At 54.6% G+C, this 20459-nt stretch overlaps 8 protein-coding genes and 2 non-coding genes across 10 annotated transcripts; 4 read left to right on the top strand and 6 right to left on the bottom strand.

Moving 5' to 3' along the window:
* Positions 1-1632: 1632 nt before the first annotated feature.
* Positions 1633-3464, top strand: QC762_400800 (uncharacterized protein; the record flags this gene model as incomplete). The annotated part of the gene is made up of 4 exons (XM_062889534.1): positions 1633-1658; positions 1683-2680; positions 2737-3080; positions 3147-3464. The coding sequence occupies 4 exons, from the start codon at positions 1633-1635 to the stop codon at positions 3462-3464; spliced, it is 1686 nt and encodes a 561-aa protein (XP_062743041.1).
* A 2608-nt stretch (positions 3465-6072) lies between these two features.
* GIS2 (gig suppressor) lies at positions 6073-7967 on the top strand (the record flags this gene model as incomplete). The annotated part of the gene is made up of 3 exons (XM_062889533.1): positions 6073-6190; positions 6313-6482; positions 6543-7967. The coding sequence occupies 3 exons, from the start codon at positions 6073-6075 to the stop codon at positions 6936-6938; spliced, it is 684 nt and encodes a 227-aa protein (XP_062743040.1). The 3' UTR covers positions 6939-7967.
* Positions 7968-8237: 270 nt separating this feature from the next.
* On the bottom strand, positions 8238-8329 carry QC762_0061680. The gene has a single exon. It is a non-coding gene; the product is annotated as a tRNA-Ala (tRNA).
* A 42-nt stretch (positions 8330-8371) lies between these two features.
* Positions 8372-8444, bottom strand: QC762_0061670. The gene has a single exon. It is a non-coding gene; the product is annotated as a tRNA-Ala (tRNA).
* Positions 8445-9027: 583 nt separating this feature from the next.
* On the top strand, positions 9028-10602 carry QC762_400780 (uncharacterized protein; the record flags this gene model as incomplete). The annotated part of the gene is made up of 1 exon (XM_062889532.1): positions 9028-10602. One exon carries the CDS (start codon positions 9028-9030, stop codon positions 10600-10602), a length of 1575 nt encoding a protein of 524 aa, XP_062743039.1.
* A 567-nt stretch (positions 10603-11169) lies between these two features.
* Positions 11170-12669, bottom strand: QC762_0061650 (uncharacterized protein; the record flags this gene model as incomplete). The annotated part of the gene is made up of 1 exon (XM_062883612.1): positions 11170-12669. The coding sequence occupies one exon, from the start codon at positions 12667-12669 to the stop codon at positions 11170-11172; it is 1500 nt and encodes a 499-aa protein (XP_062743038.1).
* A 1943-nt stretch (positions 12670-14612) lies between these two features.
* Positions 14613-15577, bottom strand: QC762_400760 (uncharacterized protein; the record flags this gene model as incomplete). The annotated part of the gene is made up of 2 exons (XM_062889531.1): positions 14613-15407; positions 15512-15577. The coding sequence occupies 2 exons, from the start codon at positions 15575-15577 to the stop codon at positions 14613-14615; spliced, it is 861 nt and encodes a 286-aa protein (XP_062743037.1).
* An 89-nt stretch (positions 15578-15666) lies between these two features.
* QC762_400758 (uncharacterized protein) lies at positions 15667-15947 on the top strand (the record flags this gene model as incomplete). Its single annotated transcript, XM_062889530.1, has 2 exons — positions 15667-15890; positions 15941-15947. The coding sequence occupies 2 exons, from the start codon at positions 15667-15669 to the stop codon at positions 15945-15947; spliced, it is 231 nt and encodes a 76-aa protein (XP_062743036.1).
* Positions 15948-16599: 652 nt separating this feature from the next.
* Positions 16600-17505, bottom strand: COX9 (Cytochrome c oxidase subunit 7A; the record flags this gene model as incomplete). The annotated part of the gene is made up of 4 exons (XM_062889529.1): positions 17031-17505; positions 16868-16910; positions 16764-16794; positions 16600-16687 (listed from the first exon to the last, which is right to left on the bottom strand). Exons 1-4 carry the CDS (start codon positions 17073-17075, stop codon positions 16600-16602), a joined length of 207 nt encoding a protein of 68 aa, XP_062743035.1. The 5' UTR covers positions 17076-17505.
* A 672-nt stretch (positions 17506-18177) lies between these two features.
* QC762_400753 (uncharacterized protein) lies at positions 18178-18473 on the bottom strand (the record flags this gene model as incomplete). Its single annotated transcript, XM_062889528.1, has 2 exons — positions 18178-18312; positions 18384-18473. 2 exons carry the CDS (start codon positions 18471-18473, stop codon positions 18178-18180), a joined length of 225 nt encoding a protein of 74 aa, XP_062743034.1.
* Positions 18474-20459: the final 1986 nt, after the last annotated feature.

The following is a 20459-nucleotide window of genomic DNA, read 5'->3' as shown; positions in this document are numbered from 1 at the left end:
TTGTATTCTTTTTTTTCTTGAATCTTGAACCTCTCTGGTAGCCATTCCCCAGAAACTCCAACAAGGCCTGGGGAGATCTGAAACACGCCTGTGACTGTGGTCCGCTCATGCGCCAAGCCGACGTTGCACTGGAATCACTCGCAGCCAATCATTGGGATTTCCCCTTTTGTCGTCGAGTTTGAAGAGCAAGACGACTGGATGTCATGAAGCCTCCTGCCGACGCCCGACGATGCAAGGCACCCTGCCGTTCTGAAGGTATTCGCAGTTGGGGTGTCCAAGGCAGCACAGCAGATGCAGGAGAAGTCAACAGGTTGCCTTGCTTCCTGTACGTCGATAGGAACCGTAGGGATAACCGTCCCGGGAAGAGAGTTTCGAGATGCTGCACGAGCCTCCTTGTGGATGGGGTCCTCGTCGTTCATCCCGTGGTGATCTCGAGGCAGGGGCCCGAAGAAGCTCTGAATCTTGCGTCAACGGAGATCCCTTCAGCTCCTCAGGTTCACTGGTGGCTCACCTCGTGTCCGTGCAAGTGAAGCCAAGCGCAGGCTGACCCCTGCATATCTGGTCACGTCCCCCTCTCACCCTCCATCCAATCAAGCCCCTCCCCCCTTCCTCAGGGCTGCAACATCGTCAATTCTTGTCGAATGGTGAATGGTGCAGGTCCCATTCCGTCCGTCAAGAATTGCCTGTCGGTCGACGAAGCGTCTTTGCGGTGGCTTGGGACGAATCCACTTGCATACGACGAAACAACGAAACAAAACAGGGGAGGGTGCCTCTGGACCTATCGACACACATTTCCACCTCACCACCACCACCACAGTCTAAATCCTGCCGTGCAGGCATTCTTTTCTTCCCTCTTTTTTTATTCTCTTGATATGACTTCCCTGCCCTGAGGTCGGCTTTTGGTTGTTTCTGTTCTTCCTGTTGCCTTGACGGTGTTTGTTTTCTTTTTCCCTTTCATTCGCATCGCTCTGGGAGCTGGTAATTTATTGGACGACGGTCATTTGCTACGACACACTCGGCATCTTTTTTCTTCAGCACCACCATCACTTCAGTTCAAGCAGCGGGCCGGGCCTTTATGATACCTTGATATCCTCTTTCTCTCTCTTCCTCTCTCTCTCTTTCTCTCTCGATTTCAATATTCCGACCGACGAAAACAACTATTCTTCTTTCGGCACGCCCTTCCCTTTTTGTTTTCGCCAACCGTTTTTATATCCCGAATATCAGCGCCCGCCGTTGAAGGGAGGTACTCGAGGCGCATTATTTTTAAGGGGCAGCACAGTTCGCGAACCCTTCAAAGACAAGCGCACGGCGACCTGCAGGGCCTGGCGACCTGCAGGGCCTGGCGACCCATCACCGCGCGTGGGGACGATCGAGCGGGAACAGACGGGGGGAGCTTAGGTTGTGCGACGTCAATATCAACATCAACAATCGTTGACCACTGAGGTTGACAGACTGGGACGCGTAACTGTTGGACTCATACTTTCAAGTCAAACCTACCTGACAACTTCACATCGGTCTGAAAACGACTCATCTGAGGCACACAGAGGAGACAGCATGCTCGCCGGATAAAAACTCACATCAAGACAAAACTCACCCACCTGATACACAAGGACACTGAACTTTCCCTTCACCATGGACCGCTTCAACTTCTTCACCGGGTCCTCCTCCCGGACCAACAACAACAACAACAACAACAACAACAACAACACCAATGACACCAACGACACCATAACCGACAACACCACCACCAACACAGTCACCATCCGCACCGCCCCCGTCGTTCCCCGAACCTCAACCTGCAACTCCTCCCTCCGTCCCCCACCAGGCCCCCACCCAGCAACTGTCGAAAATTACAACCCCTACACCAACAACAACAACAACAACAACAACAACCCCTCCCCCTACGGCCTCTCCTACCCAATCTACCAATCCTACGACCCCCGCACAACAAACGACGAACATGTCCCCTTATCCCCCCGTTTCTCCCCCCACTCCGATCCCGAATCCGGCCAACACCACCCCCAGCCCCAACAACCCCAGCGGTTGTCCTTCCTCGCCCGGTTCCCCCGCCCCTCATTCTTTGGTTTGCGCCCCCCAAGCAGCAACTACTCTGGTGCTGGGTTGAGAGGTGCACCTCCCACGGTGATCAGCGGGCAGGAAGCGACGGTGGAGAGCCCAAAGAGCCCGGCGTTCAGGATCGGGGAGCAGGCGCTGCCGAGCACGAGGTTGCACTTGCCTGGGCTGGAGAGGGTATGGACTGGGGGGAGCAACGGGCCGCCGACTAGGCCTGGGACGACGACGGCCGGGCAGGAGGAGGTGGCTGAGCCGGAGAGGGCGGTGGCGAGGGGGAGCAATCGGTCCAGGAGGCATAGGAGGGAGGCCAGTGGGGGGTCTGGGAGGCATAGGAGGGAGGGGAGCGGGGGGTCGAGACGGGAAGGCGGGGAGACGAGAGAAGAGAGGAGGCGGCGGAGGAGAGATGGAGAAACTCGACGACGGAGAACAGAACAGGGGAGTTCAATCAGTAGCGGCAGTCGAACAGGCGGCGGCAGCGGCGGCAGCAGGAGGAAACCCCCCAAGAACTTCCTCTTTTGCTTCCCCTGGATCAAGTCCCGGCGCATCCGCACGCAGATCCTGCGGTGTTTTGTGTCGGGTTTGTTTCTGATACTCATCTTGACTGTGTGTAAGTTTACCCACGCCGTATTCCCTCTTTCTTTGTGCTAACAGCCACCCTACTAGACCTCTCCCTGACCCTCACCAAAAACATCACCTCGTCCGAGTTCACCATCTTGCTCATTCTCATCATCTTGTTCATCACCATCTTCTTCTGCCACAGCCTCATCAAGCTCTGCATGCTGGTGATCAAGTCACGGAACGGGACACTGCAAAGTAGTAACTCCTCCTCCAGGGAAGGCGGGGTGGTAAGGCCAGAGATGATCCAGCAAATCGCCCCAGGGAGCGGGTACGCCATCCCACGGGAGCCCATCAGGGTTGTGCTCGCGAGGGACGAGGAGGCGGTGGGGATCGAGAGCGAGGCAACAAAGTTGGGCCCCCCCGCGTATGGACTTTGGAGGGAGAGTGTGGTATGTTCTGTTATCTGTAGGCAAAAGTGAGCTTCGTGGATGAAAGGCTAATGTTTGTTATGACAGAGAGTTGATCCGGATAGGTTTTACTGGGCTAGGAACCAGGCTACTGCTGGGCCGGGGGGTGCCGAGGGTGGGAATACAAGTGAGGAGACGTTGGACAGCGGTGTCTCTTCTGATTCGAGCTCGAGGGGCACCGGGGGGGTGAGGAGGCCACCGTCGTATGCTTCTGATGATGGGGTTAGTTATGTGGTGGAGGCGAGGCCGAGGTCGATGGTGCCGCCGCCGTTGGGGAGTGAGGAAAATGCGGCTGGTCTGCATCCGGTGGAGAGGGAAAGGTTGCAGCAGCAGCAGCAGCAGCAGCGGCCGGCGGTTTGGGTGTAGGGCTGAGAAAGATGGTGCGTAATAATCAAGCGTCAAGGGTTTCGAATCAGGTTGATAATTGTCAGCATCTCACTCGAGAGAGCTCTACCGCCGCCATGAAGTGAGGTTCTGTCGGGTATGAAACGGCGTAGGGAGTCAGCAGCTCGTGATATCCCACATCTGTTCGACGTCAATGCGTGAGCTCCTCAAGCTCGGAGCTTCAGACATATAGTGTCAAGACCAAACGGATACTGTGTAAGGCACAGACCAACACCTGTTCGTCATCCACCCCTACCCTCCTCCCGCTGAAAGGTGTTGTCGGGATCCTCAAACTGTCCGAGTAGTATTCCCGTCTGCAGGCCGCTCATTTGTGATACTCGGTAGCCTTGCGAGGGTTCTATATCTGGGGCAGTTTCCATATTGTCGGGGTCAAGCTCGGGACAACCCTTTGCGGACTGAGAGCAAGGGCCAACCCTCTTTGGGTCTTCCGGACTCTGCACCTCCTTTTATTGCCCATTGGAGGGGTGCCAGCCGGCATTGCACATGCGGTCAACCACACAGTTCCTGTCTCTCTCTTGCCGTTGCATCAATCACAGTGTCCCGAGAGCAGCTCCGGTTGGGCATGATTGGGTCGAGAGAGGGGGGATATCGAAGGCAGGCAGGGGTCCGTCACGCTGAAGGCGGGGTTTTTGTTTTTTGTTTTTTTTTTGTTCAGGGCACCCGACTGCCAACATTATCATCATCATCATCATCACCAACAGCATGTTTGATCACTGAACCGGGCTGCCATATATGTATGTCTCGACATATATATGCAGATATCTAGTGTAACCATTTATTAGTTTTCCGAAGGAGAAACCTCACACTGTCAAGAGGCGAGGTGCAGATCGAGATGAGCATGGCAAACGAAAAGCCCCGCAGTGGGATGGAGCAAGGGTTGGGAGGTTCCAGCCTTCCAGCAGGAGACGGCGGAAGAGGGGAATGGAAACTCATGTTGCTTTAGTGCTTTCGTCCCTCCTCCCGCTCTCAGTCAGGCTCTCAGCAGTCCGACCGGCACAGCCGTGTGAAAGCGCGCGATATAAAAGCTCTAGCGCCGAAAGTAAACCGAGGTGAGCTACCGTTGCGATTGTCAGCTGCGGCCGTGTCGCCGGGGATGCCCCGCGAGAGCCTCAAATTATCAGATGTGGCGTTTGGGGCAATGGCCGTTTGGCCACAGGGCGAGAGACTGCCGAAGTGAGACAGTTCCATCAAACAGCTAGGGCAAGACATAAGACAGGGCAAAAAAGGGAAAAAGACGGCAGGCGAATAGACAACTGGATTGCATCGAGGTGATGCTCCAGTGTCACCGGTCGCCGTGAAGTTGCCGCAACCAGCTGTGGGCACGAGTCAGCGGCGGCGCCCAGTCACGAGCCGCCGTGAAGCAGCATTGCCAAGCCCCAAGAGATTTTTTAGCGTGCCTTGTCGCTGAAATTCAGTTGCTGCTGAAGCAGAGAGAGCGATGAGGTAGAGAGGGGACATCAGGGTACTTGATTCTGCAGCAGACAGAGGGGAGAAAATAGGTACCGGTCACGTACCTCGGCTGACGTGCTGACTTCCTGCATCAACCCCTCCCACAGCCTAGCTAGCTCTGGCCTGCGAACTGGCGCTATCCCTTCCTTCCTGACTTGGGGTTCCCATATCCCTCCTTGTTTCCGCCTCTTCCGCCACCTTCTCTTCTCTTCCCTTTCAGCACACCCTTTAGGAAGCCACAGGTTATTACTTTTTCTGGAGTTGTTGGAGAGGACGTTGGACGCTGACGGAAAGAAGGAAGATCGAGGTTTGGAGAACTTTTTGCGAAGGAACAGAAGGAAAGGAAAGGAAAAACTGCCGGTTTTTTATTTTGATATTTTCTTCACAGGTGAGTTTTTTGTGTGGCGCACCACCTTCTGCCCTCCGCTGCATCTCTCTATGATTTTCGACCGACACGTTTGCGACTGGACACTCGGCTCTCTTCATCGACAATGAGGGAAATGACCTCCGGCTCGGGTTGAGCAACCGTTGGAAGGCTTGGACATTACATGGAGCAGGTCTGGCTGGCGCAACTTTGTTGATGGAGCAAACCCTATATGGCTTGGGGAGGGAGGTGGAGGGACACATCACATCGACGAGGCAGCAACAACGACAAAGCACACACATTTTGAGCAACAACCACGACGACAACTCCTCCCCACGCCTCTTTCCCGCCCTCAGTCTTGGCTCCCGGCTTCCGGCTTCCGACCTGATGGTTCGTCTGCTGCCAGCGCCAACGAACATCCCAAACTGGCGAGAATTGCGCGCAATAATTCACCCACCGAGTCCAGCCAGCCACATACCCTACCCCCAAAAAAAAAACCGTTTCATGGAGCAGTCGAGAGGTTAAAACGCCGCATGTGGGGATCGTCAACGGTTGTTTGTCTGGGAGTCTATAGGAGGGTTCTTCATCGTTTGTCATTCGATCACCGGCTGCCGAAATCTATACCTACTCGTCGAGTCGTCCTTGTCTGCAAACGTGTCGCCCAGCATGGCAGTTCTAGCAACACTTTTCGGACTCAACCAACCAACACCAAGCCAGACACCTCAAACTAACGGAATTCCACTCCCTAGCTCACCTATGTTCGGAAACATGTCTTCGGCTCACAAGCGCGCGTGCTACAAGTGTGGCGAGTTGGGTCACCAGGCCGATGGCTGCCCAGCTCCCGCCCGTCTCTGCTACAACTGTAATGTGCCTCCCTCCTCTGCGTGATTGGTTCTTGGCGGCTACTAACACCTCTCACAGGCAAGCAGCCCAGTAAGCATCTTGTACTCCCTCAGCCTTTTCTCGACCGGCAATTCTAACGTAGCATCCCAACAGACCACGAGTCGAACGAGTGTCCCCTGCCCCGCACCACCAAGTCCAAGCAGTGCTACCACTGCCAGGGTGTTGGCCACGTCCAGGCTGAGTGCCCTACCATGCGCCTGAACGGCGGCCCCGGCGGTCCTCACAACCGCTGCTACACCTGCGGACAGCCCAACCACATTGCCGTAAGTCGACGGAATGATTTTGTCTAGAGAGGGAGACAGCGGGACTGACGCGGATTTCAGCGCAACTGCCCTAGCGCTCAGGGCGGCATGGCCCCTGGCCCCATGCCCGGCCGTGGTGGCTTCGGTCCTGCCCGTGGCGGCTTCCACCCCGGCGGCGCCCGCCACGCCACCTGCTACAAGTGCGGTGGTCCCAACCACTACGCTCGCGACTGCCAGGCTCAGGCTATGAAGTGCTACGCCTGCGGCAAGCTCGGCCACATCTCGCGCGACTGCACCGCTCCCAACGGCGGTCCCCTCAACACTGCTGGCAAGACCTGCTACCAGTGCGGTGAGGCTGGCCACATTTCCCGGGACTGCCCCAAGCGCAACGGTGCTAACGGTGCCGATGCCCCCGAGGTTGACCTTGGAAACCCCCAGGTTGCGCAGGCTCCTGCTCCCGGTGCCCCCCTTGCTTAAGCGGGCGGCTCCTCCCATGAGAGTGGGCTGAATGCTGGGGAAATTCGATCGAGGTTTCGATTTTTGACGACTGTTGCATGGCGTTTACGCTCCGATGATCTTTCCCCCCCGCGCATCGCATAGATTATGAACAACATGGGAAAGGTTACGACACGACTTTGGGTTTTGTTTTTTCTCTCTCCCTCCCGGCGTTCAACGGTTCTTCTGGCTCTACGACAAAACTTTTTGGGAAACCTACACAACATCAACAACGCTTTTGTTTCTGCTTTTAACCGGACCACAAACATATCGGCCACCAAGACGATACAGACGGGGAAGGGTGGAGGTTGAGGGAAAAGAGATCAAGAATGGATGAAGGTGCGATGTTTATGTCGGCTTCTTTTCGCAAGCAGGAGAATACACATTGCCAACACCCTCAACCTTCAGTTCTTGCTGTCGTTGCTGTTTGCGGCTTGCATTCTTTCTTGTCAACAGGGCTTTCTTTCGTTTTGATCATCTTTTTTTTTCTGCTTCTCGGGCAAAGTCCTTTTTTGGTTTTACTCAATCATACCCCCAACCTTCCGTCACCCTTTTTTTTTTAACACAGAAACACACCCTTTGGACAAAATCGGAAAATACACCAAAACTCAGAGATACCCCCTCTTTTTTTTACACACAGAAAAGAAAAAGATAAAACCACGTACGTGTGTTTTTTTTCTTTTTTGAAGTTGTTGATGGACCTGCGAGGCGCGAGCGATATGAACGGAAAAGAAACGCTTTTTTGGGCAAGACAAAAGAGGGGAAAAAAAGAGAGCGTGGGTTCACTTTGGCAACAAAAGGGAAACTCTCTTTCTTTCTTAGACCTACAGTAGGCCGGGCGACAGGGCGAAGACAGGAAGTGGCACCAAAGATACACAAAAAAAAGCAGGGAGGAGGGGCGAAAAAAGGGGGGATTGGCGAAGAGGAAGAAGGCAGGCAAGGAGATGACAGGGGCGGGTTGGGGTGGTTGATAGGTAGTCTGTGTGTTCAATAAAGGACCAGTTGTGCGCGTTTTGTGTGTGGCAGTGTGTGTGTATTGTCGTGGGTGTGATGGTTAGAGTGGTGTGGAGAGAGGTAAGGGGATGGTCTGGGGAGAGTGTGTTGGCTGATGTTGTTCTAGGTCGGGGGCCATGGGCGGAAGCACCATGCTCATCCCAACTGCCACCATCTCGAGAATCCAGTTCATCATCTCAACTACACCAAATTCTCAAATCCAGAACGTCCGCTATAGCGTCAACCTTCAGACAGCAAGCTCAACAGCAATCAGGTGATGATTTTACGGGGCGTGTGGCTCAGTTGGTAGAGCGTTCGCTTAGCATACTCTGTTTTCTCTTGTATGCGAAAGGTCCTGGGTTCGATTCCCAGCTCGTCCACACCGATATCTTCACATCTTCTTCTCTCACATCCTTCTTTTCGGGCGTGTGGCGCAATTGGTAGCGCGTTCGCTTTGCATGCGAAAGGTCTTGGGTTCGATTCCCAACTCGTCCAAACATTCTGGTGGGAGAGGGGAAGCATTTTCCTTTTGGGGATTGACTGGGGTGTGATGGGAGTTGATTGCTTAGGAGGGTTTGGGGGGTTGTTGTCTCATTTTGGATGTTGGGTTGGTGGTTGGTTGTGTTGATGGAGGGACGGGAGGGATAGGGAGGGGTGAGAGCTGGCTGGTATCGGGGAAGAGATGTAAGATGAATATTTTTGGCTTGCTCACATGGCAGTTTGTGCATTGAGGAGTCCAAGTTCTCGTGTTGGAACTTGGGGGCAAACACGGCAGAGGACGGCATTTGCATGACCCTCGGGAAGCCCAGCGTCTGCCGTACGCAGGGTCCTGAGGTGTGGCAGTTAAAGTTTGTCCCCGCACCCACCGTCCAATGTCATCCGCCGCGAAGAGGTGTCTCAGTTCCTTTGGGCTGGTGGTTGACCGGTAAAACGGTTCAGGTTGTGTCACCGACGATCATCACGGTTGGGGAAGGGGGTTGGTTGGGAAAGCAGTATAAACCCGACCTGGATCTCCGCACTCACACACACTTTTGACTTTCCTTTCCGGGCCTGTCATGTCTAACTGACAATGAAAACAATGAGACCCCTCGCCACCGCCCAACTGCTGATCTTGCTATCCCAGGCAACCCCCCTCGTCACTTCCCAAGACTCATCTTCCTCATGCTTAGATTACTCCATCCGCTCCCGCACCCGTCACCCCCCCTTCTCCCCCGGCCGGCACGCCCTCTCCTCCGCCCGCCCCTCTCCCTCGTGCCGGACCTTCAACCTCTCCTCCCTCGAGTCTCTCCTCGGCACCCTCCCCATCGCCGACCCCGACCTCCTCCGCCTCTGGCAAAACACCTACCCCAACACCCTCGACACAGCCATCAAATGGCACGGCCATTCAAACTCTCCGGATAGCGAAGAAGAACTGACCTTCATCATCACAGGCGACATCAACGCCATGTGGCTCCGCGACAGCGCCCGCCAGCTGCAGTCCTACCTCCCCTTGCTGACCCCCTCACCCTCATCTGACTCCCTGGCGAGCCTCTTCCGTGGAACGGTGAACACCCAGGCAAGAAATGTCCTCTCAGCTGGGTACTGCAACTCGTTCCGCCCGCCCCCCGAGTCAGGCGTCATTTCGGACGAGGAGGGCGGGGACAAAGACGTGGTGCGTCCGGAGTATGACAGGGCTGAGGTTTTTGAGTGCAAGTGGGAGGTCGACTCGCTGGCTTCGTTTTTGGAGTTGTCGAGGGATTATTACTTTTCCACGCACGATATCGAGTTTTTTCGCCGACAAGGAAATTGGACTGGGGCGGTGAGGAGGGTGGTGGAGGTGGGGAGGGGGATGCAGAGGGGGACGACGTATGGGGCTGATGGGAGGGTGCTGGGGAGTGGGTATAGCTTTGCGAGGATGACGACGCGGTCGACCGAGACGTTGGCGAATGATGGGGCGGGAAGCCCTGTTGCTTCGGGGACCGGGTTGGTCAGGAGTGCGTTTAGGCCTAGTGATGACGCGACGACGTATCAGTTTTTGGTGCCGGGGAATATGATGTTTTGTGTGGCTTTGGCGGGGGCGGCAGTGATTGCCGAGGATTTAGGGGAGCAAGAGCTAGCGGAGGAGATGAGGGCTTTTTCGAGAGAGGTGAGGGAGGGGATTGAGAAGTTTGGGGTTGTGGAGGTGGTGGGGGAGGATGGGGTGAGCAAAGAAAAGGTGTACGCGTATGAGGTGGATGGGTTTGGGGGGGTGGTGCTGGGGGATGATGCGAATCTGCCGAGCTTGCTGTCGGCGCCCGTGATGGGGTACGTGGCCGGTAGTGATCCGGTTTATCAGGCTACGAGGAGACGGATCCTCAGCAGGAGAAATCCGTACTATGCTGATGGGGAGGTGGTCAGGGGGGTTGGGTCACCGCACACGGGCCCAGGCAAGGTTTGGCCTATGAGTTTGGTGATGCAGATTATGACGAGCGAGGATGATGAGGAAATTAGGGGCGCGTTGAAACAAATTTTAGGGAGTACGGATGGGTTGGGGCTGATCCATGAAAGCATTGACGGATGGGATAGCACAAAGTGGACGAGGGAGTGGTTCAGCTGGGCCAATGGGTTGTTTGGGGCGATGATTGTGGATTTGGCGAAAAGGAAAGAGGGTTTGTTGAGAGAGAGCTTCCAGTGAGTTGACAGAAGGAATTTGTGTGAAGAGAATAGATATGGCAAGGCATTGAAGCTGATGAGAGTAAAAAACGACGCCTGCAACATGGCCCAGAGAAACTACAGCTACCATCCCATGAGCATGAGGCAGAGGAGGGGATCACATACATAAAAGGGCAAAAGCAAGATGAGCAAATAACGTTAGATATATATAATCAATGATCCCAGCCTTCCTGTATTTGTCTACGTCTAGTGTGTTGACTGACTGGCTCGAAAACCCTTCCAGAAATTCCCTGTACAAGTTCCCTGAGTTGTTTCCCCCATGCCAGATCCATGTAATGTGAACCCTCAATGAATGCCAAAGAAAAAAAGAAGAAAAGAAAAGAAAAAGACAGAACGTTGCTAAACAACAAAACAACTTGACAACCGAAAAAGCCAAAATAAAGTATGTCCGTCGAAGAAGAGAAAAAGCCAGAGAATGGATGAACACAAGTGGTATCAAAATGCGTGTTTGCTTTGTTTTCGCCTCCTCCGAAAGTTTCCCGAAAAATGTTTCCCAACTCCCAACACAAAAGCAGAATCCATCTTCAAATCATTGCACCTGCTGCTGCTCAACCGCCTTGGCAAAGGGATCGACGCTCAGCTCAAAGTTGGGCGTCCTCCCCTCGCTAATCGCCTTGAGCGCGGCATCATCCAAGGGCAGCTTCCTCCCCTTGCCATCCTTCCTCGTCCCCAGCTTGGCCATCTCCCTCCTGATTCCGTGGTTCACCGCGTCCAGCACCGTGTCCACCAGCTTTCTGGGCTTGTGCTTCGGCTCGGTGCCGGCCTGGTACACCCCCGTCTTGACCAAGATGCTGTACCACTCATTCTTGCTCTTCTCGTTCATGGCGTTCGTCCCCTTGATGTCGCTCTCGGGGGTGTCGCCGACAAAGTAGACCGTCTCGGGCGGCTCACTCTCGGCCAGCCCGTGCTGGGTGGCCCTCCACTGCTGGAGCAGCCGGGTCGCAAACTCAAATGTGCTCACCTGCGGCTTGCCGAACGCGTGCGTCTTGAGCTTCCTGCCGCCGGACACGTCCTCAAACACTGTCTCGACAATCTTCCTCAGGGCACCCATGCCCAGCCGGACGTGCTCGTGCGCCGCCGACCAGAGAACGTCATTGTGGCTGAAGTAGATCGGAGGACCTTCGTCAAAGTTCTCGGAGCGGGTTTCCAATCTGCCGCCCTTGGACTGGGCAATGTCGAGCATGATCTGCAGGTCCGAGGCCCAGTCCCGGCTGTCTGCAAAGACAAAGACGGCCTCGACGACGATGTCGCTCATCTTCCCCCCTCTTGCGAGGAGATCACGAGAGTTCTTGATCTCAGTCTCGGTCAAGGCGCGGAAGGGGGCAGTGGCGGCGTTGGCCTTGATGATGTCGCCTGGAGTGATGACATCCCGGAAGCCGTAGGACTCGGCAACCTCGCGGCACTTTTCTCCCTCCCCGCCGACGACGAGGACGGTGCCGTACTTGTTGGCAAACTCCCTCATGGGAGTGTGGCCGCAGATGAACTGGCCGGGAGACACATCAATCTCGAGCTGGCGGGACAGATCCCGGCAGCGCTCGGTCTCGAACTTGCCGCCGCCGTTGGTGAGGAAGATGTAGGGGACCTTGATGCCGAAGGGGTTCTCCCCGTTGAGGACCTTCATCGCTTCGATGGCCTCGGGGATGGGCTTCCCGCCGCGGACAAGAACGCCGTCGATGTCAAAGGCAAAGGCGAAGTTGTCGGCGACATCTGGGTCGAGGCCTGCTGGTGTGACGGGAGCAGTCAGGGGAGAGTGGAGTGGTGAAGCGGCTTCGCTGGTGCTGGAGTCGCTCTCGACTGAGGGAGAGTAAGGAGAGGAGTCGGAGTCATCCTCTTCTCCCGACGAGCTGGAAAAGGGGGAAAGAGTGTTGTCGTCGTCGTCGGTGTCTGGCTCCTCGACTCCGAGCTCGCTGAGCTTGGTGCGGGCCACCTCAAAGGCCGAGGCGAAGCTGCTGCTGGAGAGCTGGCGAGGGCACATGGACGGCCTCTGGGGGACCGGGGTGGTCAGGGTGTTGTTGTTGTTGGTCGACATGGTGGAATAAAGGAATGACTACCAGTCGTGGATTGAGTAGTGGTAGTAAGGATCGAACAGGTGAACTATGAGTACACCTGGTGGTTGAGACATTCAAGCGGCTGGCTGTAAGTGGGAGACTAAAAAGCTAGAGGAAGCAAGAGGGAGCCGGTGCCCATATATATATTCGAGAAGCCATCAATGGGAGGCGGTCTCTGGACAGTCCAAGAAGGCGTGGCTGTCTCTGAGGTGGAACTCAGCCCAGCAATCACAAAGCGTTGGACGGCGTCAAAACAGGGTCTCAGGGTCCATGTGGGTAACGGTGGATATCCAGAGGCGTGGTGTGGGTGTGTGTGGCAGCAACAAAGTTCTCTGGTGTGCCTGGGGGACCAGTTTTTCCGCCGGGTCCCCGTCTCGCCTCCTCCATTGGGAGCCTTCAACGTTAACTTGTCCTACGCAGCAATGCGGTGAGATGCCCATCCCCATGTTTTCTGGTGGCCTCATCCCCGCCGGCCCCTCTCTCCCTCCAACAACCCCTCGCACCAAACAACAACACAGCTTGCAGATGTAAGGGTCCTGAGGGTCCAGCACCCTTGTCAGTCAAGACGCAGGGCTTATCGGATTGGTATCACCAAGTCAGCTTAGATAATGGCTCCTGACTTGGCTGAACTCGGTTTGAACCGGTACTAGCACAATTGGGACCAAGAGAAAAAATGGGTCCGACAAAAAGCTTTGATGCCATGGAGGGAAGATCAAGGCTTTGCGGAACGAATCGGGGCTTGGAACGTGGTTGCTACTGTAGGTAAGAATGTGCGGTTGCTCGACGGGAGATGGGGCCCTATGACGGCCACCGGAAGGGGACCTTTCCGGGATTGGGAAGTGGTCGGGCGCCCGCGGCGAGGCCGCTGTGTGTGATACGGAAAGATGGGAGGGCGAGCGGAAGTCGGCAGAGGTCTGACTGCCAAGTCGCCGCCCGGCGGTAGTGCCGATCACCATGACGTCAAGGCGGATCCCCCTGAGAATGCCGGAGTGGACCCCCGGAACTGATAGGGTCCTTCGGCCAGGGCAAAAACGTCCGATAATGAAACAACACGCCGGCCAACAGCACAGCAAGAAGCAGGGCAGCCGCGGTGATCCTCTGGCCGTGCTCTGCGTGCCTGCATCTTTTATCACGAGCGAAGCTCCTTGATTGGGTATTCTTCCCGAATCACTGTTGAGCCCGCTGCCGAGCCGGTGAACAACCAGTGACAGAGTGACAGTGTGCTGAGCACTGTGAGTTCTTTTGGATGCCGTGGCTGCCCAGCATGTGAAAACATTGGGGAAGAAGCTATCTGTCGATCGATGTACGCCGGGCTGGATGAGGCGAGATCAGTAAGAAAACTACCTGGAACCGGTGATGAAGGTTGTGTTGAACCAAGGCAACTGCAGTGAAGATAATGCAGTCACGCAGTTTGACCTCAACACCACTCCTTCCGCTCTCATCATCATGAGTTCACTCCGGCAATACGTCTCCCTTCCGCGACTGGTTGCCGCGGCCTCTATCCGAACGGTGGTATAGTTTTCTAGCCTGTTTCTGAACTTGATCGAGGGATCTTAGCTGCAGATTTGGCCGATTCCAACGCCATGGCACCATGGGTCCTAAGGGAGCCGCGAGTCAACTCAGGCCATATCCGCCGTTGGGCCTCCAGTCCCTCACTTCCCTCTCTCTTGGGTAGGAAGATATGTGACTGGTGGGTCTCTCTGTCGAGAAAGCGGCTCCACCGGCGGGTGTCGTCCAGCTGGTGAGAGCTGATATCAGATGGCCATCACATCGCTCCCTGATGCCAAATGGAACCTGTGAATCCTCCACGTGTTGTAACTTCCACCCTCAGGATTCGCGCGCCGTGAATTCGATATCGAACGCATAAAGACGCTGTGGACTCCGTGGAACCCCGATCAACCACCGTCCGTCCCCGTACCCGTATTTACGGAGCCTCTCCGCCAAAGGAAAATCCTCCCCGTGGGGAACTCCCAACCCAACCCATCTGCTCAACCGCTTGTTGCCGCTTCTCCCGATCTCTCGATGCCTGTTCCACACTCAACTCCCCAAACCCAGGCACCTCGGCCCTCTCCACCCTGAGCCACCCCCTCCGTCCGGCCGTCACCGCGACTTGGGCGGAGACGGCCTTTGGCAGGCCTCCAACGGGGTTGAAGCCGCCTCCGATGAGCACGGTGCCCCACCACTGCCGTCCCCGGCTCCGGTGGGCTCCGTAGAGCATGTACTCCTCCATGGTGGTGAGACAGGCCGAGACAAATCGAGCAGGTGGTTGCTGTTCCCAGTTTCCCTTCTTCGGCTGCAGGATGTGAACGTGTTCCAAGTCGCTTCTCTCTACCCTCGCCCGCTTTGTCGCTGTTTTTTCGTTGTCTTGTAATGATGATACCGGCCCAGCAAGCGGAGCAGCCAACACCCTCAAGGGATCGAATTTTCCTTCCAAATCAACCACCACCACCGCCTTGTCCCACGGGCTCGCGATTAGCGTCGCAATCAGCACGTAAACCAGCTCGTAATACCGCCCGGAAACCGCCAGTGGTGCTAACCCAGTCGCTCGAAAGTTGCGTTGCACAAGGTCATTGAGAGCCTCAATCGGAAATGTCTTGGGCCCATATTGTGCATCCTCCTCCTTCTTGACACTCACAGCGTCGTTGTGGCCGATGATGGCGTCGTTGTGGCCGCCGGTGCAGGCAGCGGCTCGAAAGCCCGTGCGAAAAGCGGCAAGAACCTGAAATGAAATCCATCCCTTCAATTAGCCTCCACCACCACCACCCCCCATCATCATCACCACCATCCATCAAACACAAAACACAAACCACAAACCAAACTCACCTCATCCAACGCCATCTCCTCAATCTCGCCCAGCAACCTCCTCCCCGCCGCCTCATTCGCATTCATTTTGTTCTTGTTACCCTACTGTCTCCCCAATTTTGCGTGCTCCAAAGGGTCAGGCAGACAAGAGTCCCAAAAGAAAGAAAAGGAAAAAAATGGCCCCGCACGTCCAAACCTTCCCCTCCTCCCAGCTCCCCTCCCACATCCACCACCTCCCCAACAGCTCCCACCGCGCCCGCAAGACCCCCAGCGGGAAACCGACCGACCTCTCCCGCGACTGCGATCTCTTCTCGTTTGTGCAGTACGACTGCCAGATCGCCCGCCCCAACGAGGCCAACTGCCCCGTCGTGTGCACGCCCGTCAAGCGCTTTTTCAGGGTGTAAGTTTTTCCTTCTTTTCTTTTGAGAATGGAGGGGAGACAGTTTGCAGTTTGTAGTTGACTTTTTGCCTTGTCTTGTTGCCCACGTGTGGTGTAGATGCCCGATGAAGAACGGTGGAACTTTTACAGCCGAGACGACAAGTTGGGAGTGTCTGAATGCTCTGAGCAAGGGGGCGGGCGGCGATGCCGCCGCTGGAGGGACGCAATTGGAGGTGGGTGCACAAACAGCAAAGAGATAGCCGAGGTGGTAGAGATCTGATGCAAAAGATCAAGTATGGCTCCTCTACGCAATGGACGTGAATGCCCCACGATCACGCAGCACATGCCGGCAAACATATCACCGCCACATCCCAGCCTGTCACGAACCTGTCGGCGCTCCTCTCTCATCACCGCGGGGTTGATCCCAGTCCATACACCAAGCTTAGCACCAGGAGCTCTGGAAGCTCCTCCATCGCCATAGCGACCCAAGTAAGCTCTCGTCTTCCCACCCACTTCACCCAGCAGCCAAAGCAAAACATAAATTTCCAACCCCATAAAACCGAACTTGTGTCGTCCATTTGATCCCCTGTCTGTCTATAACGGATATGATACACTCGCCCATCCATCTCCGGGTCATGCCCGCCAGCCACACCATAAGCACAGCACAGCACAGCAGCAATATGGCCCCCATCCCAAACCCTCTCAATTCACCACCATGTAGTCATATCCCTTAGTTGCCCTGTCTAGCAGCGCGAGCCTCCTCCAGCTTGCGGTAGTACGCATCACGAGCGTTGACCCGAGGCATGTGGTAGCCGTACCTATATTCCAATCCCCCAGATTAGCAAGCCCATTCCCAATTCCCCCCTTCAACAGCTCGAGAAAACAAAAACCTACCAAAAGGCATTGCCAAACACAAACCCGAGACCTGTTTTCCCCAAAACCCAGCCCGTCAGCCAAATCCAGGTCAAAAGAGAAAAGGGAGAAAAAAGAGAACATACCAAGCCCAATGCTCAAATCAAGGATCAAACCCCGGCGGAGCATCTGTATCAATTTCCCCCCCCTCCGGTTAGCCTGAATTCCCTTCTCTTCTTCTCCCCTCCCCAGCTTCAGTTTGTGTCCTCCCCGGGACCCCCTCCAAAAAAACCCTCAAGAAAAACCCACCCCAGTGATAGGCTTAAAAGCCGGAGCGACAGCAGCAGAGGCCATTGTTATTGTTGTTGTTGTTTTTTCGCCGATCGTTCAGATACGCCGTGTTCGGGTTTGTTTTTCTCTCGCTTGGAGAGAGTTTGGTTGTTGTTGTGGTTGTGGTTGTGGTTGTGTTGTTGTTGTTGTTGTTGCCCGCAGAGGCAGGTAAGCTTCGTTTCGGTCGGTTTCGGTGGTTGATGATGATTGATGACCTGATTTTCCCGTTTTCCTCCTCTCCTCTGCCCGCCCGAACCCGCTCGCGCTCGGCAAAAACACAAGACTTGGCAGAGGGTTGGACACGTGATCTTGTGAGGAGGGGAAGGGGGGAAAAGGGTTAGGTAAGCGTGTTGTCATTTTTTGGTGGTGGAGCGGGCGGGCAGGTGTGGGGCAAGATAGGTGGTCATAGCTTGGGAGCTGGGAGCTTGGGGCGGACTGCCCTGGTGAGGGGATGAAGAGGACGTGAGAAAGAGACGGCATGGGCTCGTGGATGGATGGATGCTTTTGTTGATGGGGGGAGTCAAAAGGCATTTTTGGCTCGGTTTTGATATTGGAGGAGATATACGCTAACTAAGTATTCCTAATGTATTGTTCTTATAACCTCAGGCCATACCATCACCATCCTGATCAGACACCAGAACTATGATGGCCTTTGCATGACCTATAGTTTTGCCTTCCAAGTCTGTTCGAGCTTTTGAATACAAAAAAAGTAAAAAGATCTAAAAACAGTCCCTTTCCCCCTTCAATTCCTCATCCCCTCCATCACCCTTTCCGCACCCAGCCCCAATTGCAACCCCATCCCAGGCTCCCCCATCGCCATCAGCCTCCTATACCCCCACCCTCTCCACAACCCTCCCAAGATACCTCACCCCATCCACGTGCCTCTCCTCCCCAGTGGTTGTTAGTTGGCGGCTCAGTCGGGGGAGAAAGGAAGAGGGTTTACAGGTGGCGGATTGTGAGAGGCATTCTGAGTGGGACTTGATTGGTGGGTCGTCTTGAAGTTGAGATGAAGAGAGTTGTGAGACGGTGAATTATGGCGGTTGAATGGCGGGTTCCAATAGGATGGCCGGTTTGTGCGGCCCCGAGGGCATGTTGAAGAGTGTATAAACGAGGGTTCACCGCTCACTTATACTCTTGGTATGTTATGATCGGGTGGCGTCGCAAGGTCGAGGTGAGAAAGCTGCCGACTCCATAATATCGGCAATAGAATTGACAATACCGAAGCACAAGAGTCAGCTCTGATAATGGATGGCTGACCGGCCCGGGACATGCCGGGATGTAGTACGGGTCAGCTTGCAAATGTGGACTATACAGATATAGCAACGCACCCACCTCCAAAGACAGAACGACCACAGTGTCTGTCACGTATCCCAGCGTCATAAGTACTTTGTCCAGGTGGCTTTTGGTGGACTGGCTTGTCATATCAGCGAGGCTGTAACCGCAGCGAAATATCTCCGTGACAACCAGCAACTGCCCGTGAAGACTTTGGGACCCCGATCATTCGGACAATGTTGTGAGATGTACAGGACAGGGCGCTTTGCCAACTAGATAGAGTTGTAGTTGGAAGTTGCCAAATTCTGAACCAGCTTGGATTCAGACTCGGAAGTGCAACCGGAGTCACACCAAGGCCATGACCATAACACAAGGAGAGAACGACGATCCAGCCTTACTATGTGGCTCGTGGCGCTGGGAGAGATGTCTCACTCCAAAGTAGCACATCTTCAAACTGTCTCGGTTCCTTCAGCTCATTTCCCCTGAAAGAGGTAGCCACGCTATGCGTCAAAAAGGGGATGCTACTACACGGACGAGGGCCTTGAAAGATGTTGATAGGTCTCTGAAGAAAACACAGAGATAGGCCGAGGAGATGCTCCAAAAAGCTGTTGCCATGTGAAAGAATAACATGCTGCCGTTGGCACCGCCAACTTGCTGGTACCTTAGTCCTTCAGGCATGAATTGCGGAAGCCTGCCAGGATTCACCACAAGTTCTTCTGAAGGATCATCCGGCGATGTGATGACCAACTCTGACCGTCCGTCAGACAGATGAAAGATTATGCTCCCAACAACCAACCCACAAACATCTTCTCGGTTCAAAAGCCACTTCCAGCAAAGGCTCCAAACCGAACCTTCCCCTCTCCATCCCACGCCATACATCTTACTGGAGACGTTCATCGGGGAATCTCATCGCAACCGGCTGGTACTCTGCCATTCTAGCGGAGACCAAGGATCAGAAGAAGATCTCAGGGGCACAGCCAGCAGCAGCAGCACCAGCAGCAGCACAAAGAAACAGAAGCGGGGTACAAGGTGTGTTCAGGTCCCTGTACATAGTACAAAGTTTCCCATCTTTGTATCACCCGAACAGACCCAACCACCAGGGCCGGCGCATTGAAGCGCAATTTCCCTCTCTTGTAGCAGCACCGTGGCGCAGGCATGATGAGACCGCGGTAGCGACCCATACATAGATCCATACATCCATGACGACATGCCGCGATTGTGAGGGTTTTTATACGAAGTAAGAAGTGTCCCATTCATATCCGTAAATCTTGTGAATGCCTTCCCGAGGCGGCGGCTCGTCCAAGACAATCGGCTCTTTTTCCAAACGGCTCATGGTGAAATCACGTTTAAAGCGGGGGGAACGAAGATCGATGGTACTGGCAATCTGATGTTCCTGGTTTTCCATTCTGGAGTCCTCTCGGGACCTGCATGTTCGGCTAGGGCATGGAAGAGATCGGCATGCCGAGGGACTGGGGTGGCGCGTGTAAGAGAGAGAGAGTTTCTCAGCGCCCAGTGCCATGTCTCTGCTTGTGACGAGGGACCGGAGTTGCTGTTTGGTGGACAAATCAGACGCCGTCGTAGTCTTCCAAGACACCTGGCCGGCAGATAATCCACAGAGTTTCTGAAACAGACGGATGAGCGTTTTTCTGCGGCGCGCATTGCTTGTTTCTCACTGCCCCTCACGGCGTGGTCAGGGGTCACTCCCTACAGCTGGATAATCGACGTTCAAAAGCTGACGAGTATGAGGGAAGAAATCTGGGGGACCGGACAAAATAAAAAATAAAAAAAGACGAGAACAGCTCACTCTGTACTTCAAACAGTGGGGCGCATCATGATTTCTGAGGGAAAAGATGCCCAGGCCGGGTTGTGAGGTTCTGAAACAGCTACTGCAGGACTGGCGATTGTGGTTATTTAGCGCTGGCCGAACCGAGCAGGTGTGCTTGGGGCTGCCATGGCACCAACGTCAACTGCCAACCGTTATGCCAGTGATGGTGGAAGTGTAGAGATCCACACAATACCTATCTGTATCTGTAGAAAATGAAATTAGATTAAATTAAATAAAAATTAGAAATTAATTTTTTTTATATATATATCTTTTTTTTTTTTAAAAAAAAAAAACAAAAGAAAGAAAGGCGA

The sequence above is a fragment of the Podospora pseudocomata genome, chromosome 4, assembly GCF_035222375.1.
Source record: "Podospora pseudocomata strain CBS 415.72m chromosome 4, whole genome shotgun sequence".
Taxonomy (NCBI): Eukaryota; Fungi; Ascomycota; class Sordariomycetes; order Sordariales; family Podosporaceae; genus Podospora; species Podospora pseudocomata.
Note: the sequence above shows the minus strand (reverse complement) of the source record. Positions and strands in the feature narration are given on the sequence as shown.